Genomic DNA, 8,178 nt, shown 5'->3' on the forward strand with positions numbered 1-8,178 from the left:
AAGTCAATAAATACATATATTTGTCACTTTGTATAAAAGCATTCATGTCCAGATCATGATGTGTGTGAGGGCAGTCCAGTGTGTTTCTGTGGTGGTGTCACTGTAGCAATACAGTGTTTCTGTTGATTCACTCAAAAGATGAAACCAAGTGTTTTCCCACAATTTTTTATTTCCTTAATTATTCAAAACACACAATTGTATTTACCCATACAGGTCTTTTTAGTTCAGTGATGTTCTGTAACAGTTATCACTCAGGTTTAGCCATCTTTAAAAGACTCATCATATGAACATACTGTATGTAACTGTACAGGCGTTCATAACCATTGAGATCAAGACTGGGAAACGAAACGCTCAGAGAATGACGGAACATGATAAAAGCAGTAGAAACGGCTTTAATGCCATCATTTGGAATTATTTTGGACTAAATCCCTAATGTGAATCCCTACAGGGATTCAGCATTCGCACTCGGATTTGGAATATTCCTACTTTCTGTTTTTTGGGGGGGTTTTTTGTATTTTGTGTGTTATTTATAGGCAGAAACTGACTTTGACGTGCATACTGTACGCATTTTTTGGCTTAAATATAATACACACCTACCCCACACCCCTAAAGCTAACCATTGCGTATAATATGCACGCCAAAGTTCATTTCTGTGCATAAATAGTACGCCTAGAAGCAGAAATTGTGCCACAGAAACTCGTGCCATTAATAAGGAAGTTGTGGCCTAATGGTTAGAGAGTCGGACTCGTAATCCAAAGGTTGTGGGTTCGAGTCTCGGGCCGGCAGGGATTGTAGGTGGGGGGAGTGAATGTCCAGCGCTCTCTCCACCCTCAATACCACGACTGAGGTGCCCTTGAGCAAGGCACCGAACCCCCAACTGCTCCCCGGGCGCTGCAGCATAAATGCTGCCCACTGCTCCGGGTGTGTGTTCACTGCTGTGTGTGTGTGTGCATGTTGGATGGGTTAAATGCAGAGCACGACTTCCGAGTATGGGTCACCATACTTGGCAGTATGTTACTTCACTTTGATACTTTTATGAGATCAGGTTATACAGTATATAATCAGGAGGATACTGGTGAGTTCAGTGTAGGCACTTTTTTTGGAGAATATTATATTTAATATATGGGATTCGCATGTGCTGTGTCTCCTCATCAGGCATTCAATCACAATACCCTGAGTCACGAGAGGGAAGTCGGTGGGAATCTGAGAAGGAAATGCTGGGATTTGGGAAGGTTCTTGTACAGCTCAGCTCAGGTCACCAAATGTCTGTCCAGATGGATCGTATTCTGTCAGAAACGGCAGGTAAATATTAGCTCAGGTCTAATACATAAAATGGCTCACCTTTTATCCGAACACAGAATCTTATTTTAAAGGAACAGTTCACTCAAATACAACCCAAGCTAACAAAATGTGTTCTAAAATGTTTGTTCCCGTTTAGTTATGAACCATTACAGAAAACCCATGAATTTCCCACATGAGATCAGATTTGTGAACTGTTCTAAAATCACATTTCCCATGTGCAAAGTTCATGTTTCACATGTGATTTTAACGTAAAAAAATTTTTTTTTTTCTGTAAAGGACCTAAAAGTTCTCTGAATGTTTTAATTTTTTGCAAACATTACGGGACAACTACTTTTAAACATTCTGAAAAACATCAGAGACACTAAAATGTTCAGAAAAAGTTAGCCAACGTTTCCTGTTAAATGGATGCTCATCCTCATGTCAGTCCAAACCTATTTGACCTTCTTTCTTCCATGAAACAATCAGAATGTTCTTTTTCATGCAATGAAACGAATCATGTGCATTTGGAAGGACACGAGGGGGAGTAAATGATGACATTTTGTGCTGAATAAAGCATCTGAAAACATATGATCTAAATGTTTCGGTCTAAAAGCCTCACTGGAAAATGAGTCAAATCAGAGCTGTTCTGAAATACAGTTACCATGGCAATCTGCTAAAAATCAATATTATTCCTTCTTGATGGGTGGACGGTTTAAACACACAGCTGCACTCATCATTCAGCGTTTCTTTCCCAGTCTCGAGTCTTTACAGCAACTATCTCTCAAGCGTTCTTTCTCGTCTTTTGTTCTTCTCCTTATTGGAAATTGATTGTCTTCTACCATCACAAAGACACATGGTTCTGATTGATTCTCTGGTACCAGAGGAAGGAGGAGGATTCGCCCGCAGGGGTCTCGGATCTGAATGCATACAGGGAGACTGCAAACAGACTGTTGTTTATATGACATGTTCATCAACCACATGTTAAATCAAAGAACAAAGAGTGAATCTCACAAAACCTCACAAGAACATGTCCAGCTCATATTTCACTTAAAATCAAAGGAAAGCCGAAATTATATTATTGTATAAATTATTATTATACATTCAAATATTATTATATTTAGAAGAAAATAGGCAAAACAGTTTTGATGTTCTTTAAATAATTGAATTTATTATTTAATGTACTTATTAAATAATTGAATATATATGTGTGTGTGTGTGTGTGTGTGTGTGTGTGTGTATGCACATAATTATTAATTATTAATAAATGTAATGCCTTAATGCAAAAAAGGAATCTGGTCATAAAAAGTCTATTTTCTTAATGCAATTAATTTCGATTTTGGGTGAAATATGACCCAGACATTTCTTAGTGATATTTACCTAATTCCGTGTGTGTGTGTGTGTGTGTATGTGTGTGTATACACACGCACACATGAACAAATACATAGATTAAAAAATAACACAATAATCAAATTGAATTGTTCCCCTGTTGGACGAATCCACGTTCCTCCTGCCTCTCCCTGACCGTGATGTACGAGTCGTCCTGTCTCTGAACAGTTAGATTAATAGCCATGCATAAAAGAATCACCAGCAGTTCCCTAACGACAGAAGAACTGGTTTTCATTATATTTTTTTTTTTCTTTTTTGTCTTTTAAATATCAGGATCACTTGAACACGCACAACAAACACTAATTCAACTGAAATGCATTTTCCTATGGACAGAAACATGGGTCAGTAAATTAAATAAGATAGAGAAAAAGAAATGGAACATTAAAATTAAACAGCAATTTGCCCCATGATATTACTTTGGTCTCTAAAGCTCATTTTGGTGTTTCTCATCATTCAAAAGAACTAACTACTACACAAGCTTTGGATAATTTCAAGCAATCTTGACTCCCGTGGTCAAAGTTTTCATATGATGACGCCAGAAGGTTTTCTAGTTGCTCTGACGCCACTTAAATGTTAAGTTCGCATTGAGCTCAACTTAAAGATGGCTGATTTTGAGGGAGCATGCCAAAAATGAACAGGGAAATTACTCAACTCAACAAGACGGTACAGAACAGTAAAAAGCTTCAAGTCACAATATTTCCAAAACTATTATTTAGCAGTATTATCTTCTACTATCATCGTTATTGTTTCATCAGATTACCTTTACATTACAAGTGTTTGAGGTATATTAGAATTATCATTGTCAACACGTACCTGCCAGCGTGAAATGACATGATTGGTTGGATCGCCGACTGGCAATTCGATTGGTTGAATGTCTGTGAAAATGGCCAATGGAGGCATATGATTGGACGACCACTGACAATGCAGGTATACCTCAGTTTTACACAATTATCACAAGCACACACTTCCAGAATACTGTAAATGACACAAAAATAGCTCTGTTGGAAGTGTGTGTGTGAATCCAGAGGCGTTGGCACACGTTTACAGTAATATCACATGTGTTACGCATCACTAACTGCTCGTCTGTGACTCCTGCACACTGCATTGAGAAATAAACACACATAAATAAATGCAGCAAATAGAAAAACAACTACTTTCATAAAAAAAAAAAACAAAGTGCTTCTATGTCAGTATGGAAACAGAGTCCCTTGTTTTTAGGCAAAATATGCAGCTATGCAAAATATGTTTTAAAAAGTGTGTGTGTGTGTGTGTGTGTGTGTGTGTGCGTGTGTGTGTGTGTGTGTGTGTGTGTGTGTGTGTGTTTGTGAGTGTGTCCAGAGCAATTCCACCCATGGTTGAAGGAAAAAGGCACTCAACTTGTCCTGCATAGTTGCCACTTCCTTCACCGTGGCATAATGCAGTCTGACTACTCTGTGTGTGTGTGTGTGTGTGTGTGTTAGTGTGAGTGTGTGTGTGTGTGTAGCTTAGTTTGGGGACAAAATTGTGAGTTTAAGTTGTAATTAAAGGATCAGTTCACCAAAAAAACTGAAAATTTTATGAAAATGTTCTCACCCTCAGGCCTTCCAAGATGTAGGAGAAATGTTGGAGAAATGTTGGAGAAATGTATCATTCCATTACTTGTGAATGGGTGCCGTCAGAATGAGAGTCCATACAGCTGATAAAAACATCACAATAATCCACACCAAAAAGTCCATCTCCTGTTGTCTCTCATATCAAAATCCAGCCACATATATGTTTAGAGCTGTTTTGGCTTGTAAACGCTGCTTGATCTGTGAAGATTTCTCTCCTGATCCAGACCACTTTTTAACTGGAGGAGGCGTTATTATGGATATGGACTCGTATTTTAGTTAAAAACGTCTTAATGCTGGATGTGTTTCAGCTTTTGTCTTCTCCAGATGTTAACTGAAGGACTGGAGTGGTGTGGATTATTGTGATGTTTTTATCAGCTGTTTGGACTCTCATTCTGACGGCACCCATTCACTGCAGAGCATCCATTGCTGAGACACTGATGCAGAGACACATTTCTATAAATCTGATGAAGAAGCAAACTCATCCTGATCTTGGATGGCCTGAGGGTGAGCACATTTTCAGCAAATGTTTATTTTTGGGTGAACTATTCCTGTATGTCCCCATTTAGACAGCTACGCAAATGTGTTTGTGTGTTTGAGAGGAAAATGCGTCGCTACACTAAATCCCATTGGTGTACGTGTGTGTTTGTGAGCAACAGGCGGGTGATGATGAAGATGATGATGGCGGTTAAACTGGCAGGCTGAAGAAGAATCTTTGGTATCAGTGGCTGTATCACACACACACCACTGGGTTTCTGTGAGGTAGCCACATTGATTCTCACTACAAACGAGGTGTGTGTTCACTTTTTTCACATTTTTGCTCCACATCAGAGTTTTCAATAACACTGTTTTAGAAAAACTCACTCTTCGCCTGGTCATGGCTCAATGCTCTTTTTGAAAATGCTACAGACATTTGCTGTCTTACCTGTCTGGACAGAGAGACAGGAATTAAGCAAAGATGACCGTCACCTGGCGAACGCGTCAAGAAGGGCCTTTTTCTCCAACAGGAACCTTTGGATTGATAGACAAAGAGACAATATCCATCTCTACAGCTGCGAGAGTTCAGAGTTCAGGAGTCCGTTTCTCCACAAATGTTCGTTATACACAACAATCCCTTTTTTTCTTTGTTTCTCGTCGTCACAAGGTGCTTCTTTACACTTAGTTTATGCACAACAGAGCACAAAGAGTCCAGACGTTTAATACAAACTTTGTGTCTATGTAACTATTTTTACCCGCATCGTTATTATAGAGGAACAGAGAGAGAGAGAGAGAGAGGGAAGGAACACAAGGAGGAAAGATAGAGCATAATATTTACAGTTTCATTTTCAGTATGTTTTGGTAAATGGAGCGATTTGGTTTCCAAAACAACGGATGAGTGTTTCTCAACCCCTGTGGGAAGGATTTTGCATGATTTGTCGGATTCTCCCGCACAGACTCATGGGAAAGGAAGGGAGTCTTTGGGGTGTCATAAACATCCTTTATAATTATCATTAAGGCATCTGTCGTTGGCACTCAGTTATCATACAGTGACATTTTACCTTTAGGTTTGGCCACTAGAAGCTGCGGATCTCCACAAACAGGAGAAAAATAATCGAACAGCTCTGTTTGGTTACTGATTGTTTCATCTTTGGTAACGGAAAATATCTTTGGATATAAGACACAAATGTATGAAAAAAGCGCATGATGAGAAAAAGTCCTGATGTTTGACAACCTGCGCAGGACAGATTTATGCTGCCTTCAAGTCTTTCTGGGACGTTCCTACTTGAGAATTTGGAAATTACATTGAAAATAATGGGAAAATGATAAATACTCTCATTCTAAATTGACTTGATGCAGGGTTATTAATGGTAACTAAAACTAAAAACGATATATACATTAAAAAAAAATTTTTTTGAAATAAAATAAATGTCAATGGAAATTAAATAGGCCTATTAAAACTTACTTTATTTCAGCTAGTTGCCAAGGCATCATTTCTCATTTTCATTTAGTTTAACTTGAAGTATTAAAATAACTAAAACTGAAAAAAAAAATTAATAAAATCTATATAGACTAATTAAAAAAAAAATGAATAAAATTACAACAATGCAAAAAAAAATGCTAAAACTTTCAAATTAAAAATATAAAAATAAAAGCATTCAAAATATAAATCAAATTATATCAATGATACCTAAAACAAACTGAAATCAAATTAATAAAAACTATATACACTTTTTTTTTTAAGTTTAAAAAAAAAAAAAAAAATTTGAAATTGAAATCTAAAATGGAACTTTTAGTTTTAAAAACTAATAAAAAAAATGATAATAGTATATGAGTAATGCTAAATCAGCACTGACTTGAAGGCAGCATGTCCTGCAGCAAATGAAGCGTGAGTTTGTAGGGTTTTCCAGGAGGTGGCGCCGTTGCTCTGTGCAGATGAAGCTCTCTGTAAGACCCCTATGGTAAAATGATTCTTTAGGGGTGAACACAGAGGACTGATTGATTCTTTGCATCCCTTTATCATTGTGCTGAAGCAAGAACAAGGCGCCACGCTGGCAGTGAAAGTACAGACTGAGACGGCGAGACACCTGAAAATATCTGATGTGATTTGAGAAGCTAATATCTAGATGTATCCTGACGTGTCAAGGACAGGTCATAGGTCAAGGAGTCGAGAACCAAGGGTTGTGTGCTAAAATACATACTGCCTTCTTTTCCTTCTTTCTGCTGCTCTATGAGAGAGAGAAAATTCTGCTCGGCTAATCCAGAGACTGAGATGAGAGATGTTTAGCTCAAATATCAAGCACAGGTGGGGGATGGCCAAAATATCCATGATGAGAAAGAAATACACGGACTAATGAATTAAAAGAATACGTTTGATTTGATAAATGCAAATGATTCATCCACATCCGCCGTGAACGGAAGAGGTTTGTGAGGTTTGATGGGCGTCGTAGATCATCATCAGCTGTGCATCTGGCACAGATCTCTCCGCATCTGAGACGCTCAAGCCTTGGAGAAAGTGGTCGCCGAGGTGCCGGGCTGCCCGGGACTGACCGCATGCTCGTCTTGCCAGCGATCCATGCATCTTCGGCGTGCGTTCATGAAGAAGTTGCTGACGGTGGAGAGCTCCAGGCCCAGCTGCTGCGAGATGGTGATCTGCATCTCTTTGCTGGGCCGCTTGTTCTCCTTGAAGATGGCGATGAGCGTTCGCCGCTGCAGGTCGGTGAAGACCAGACGCTGCTTCTTGGGCACCATGTTTCTGTCTTTGTGCTGCTCCTGTTCCTTTCTCTTGCAGGCTGCCAGGAGGAGACACAGAGAAAGAGAGGAGTGAAAATACAAGAATTCGACGTCCATAAAATCATGCAACCAGTAGAAAGCTGATAAAGGAAACCGTGAAACCAGGAGTCATTCAATAGAGTACTATTTCTGTCTGCTAGTGTTCAGAATTGATTGCAAACTTACACTGAAAAAAAATGAATCATTGAATTTGCTAAAAACTATTTAAGGTAAGTGGTTGCAATCAATTTATTTTAGCTACATTTAAATAAACAAATTTACTAGACTAACTTTCAACATTTTTTATGTAAATGTAGCTCAAATATATTGTTTGCAACCACTTACCTTAAAAAAATATCATTTTTTTCAGTGTAGTCAACAAAAAAAATATTTTAAAGCACTATATACATATAGTTAGGTAGAAATACTATTTAAAAATATCTTAACACCTAGAGCTGTCAAACGATTAATTGTGATTAATCTCATCCAAAATAAAGGTTTTTGTTCACATAATATATATGTGTGTACTGTGTATATTTATTATGTATATATGAATACACACACATGCATGTTAATATTTAAGAAAAATGTTATGTTTATATATTAAATATATTTATCTGTAATATAAATAGTACAAATATATACATGTAAATACACATAAATATTTTCAAAA

The 8,178-nt window shown here is 37.8% G+C and overlaps 1 protein-coding gene across 1 annotated transcript in view; it reads right to left on the reverse strand.

Annotated features, from left to right (window-relative positions):
* Nucleotides 1-7,232: 7,232 nt before the first annotated feature.
* The window catches only part of LOC306880866 (one cut domain family member 2-like), a gene marked incomplete at both ends in the record, with an annotated part of 25,864 nt that continues 24,918 nt past the window's right edge, over nucleotides 7,233-8,178 (reverse strand). Inside the window, one exon of the mRNA XM_079434665.1 lies at nucleotides 7,233-7,525. Coding sequence (XP_079290791.1) covers nucleotides 7,233-7,525 — 293 coding nt within the window. The remainder of the gene's footprint in view (nucleotides 7,526-8,178) is intronic.

The sequence above is a fragment of the Barbus barbus genome (assembly GCF_936440315.1).
Source record: "Barbus barbus genome assembly, chromosome: 15".
Lineage (NCBI taxonomy): Eukaryota > Metazoa > Chordata > Actinopteri > Cypriniformes > Cyprinidae > Barbus > Barbus barbus.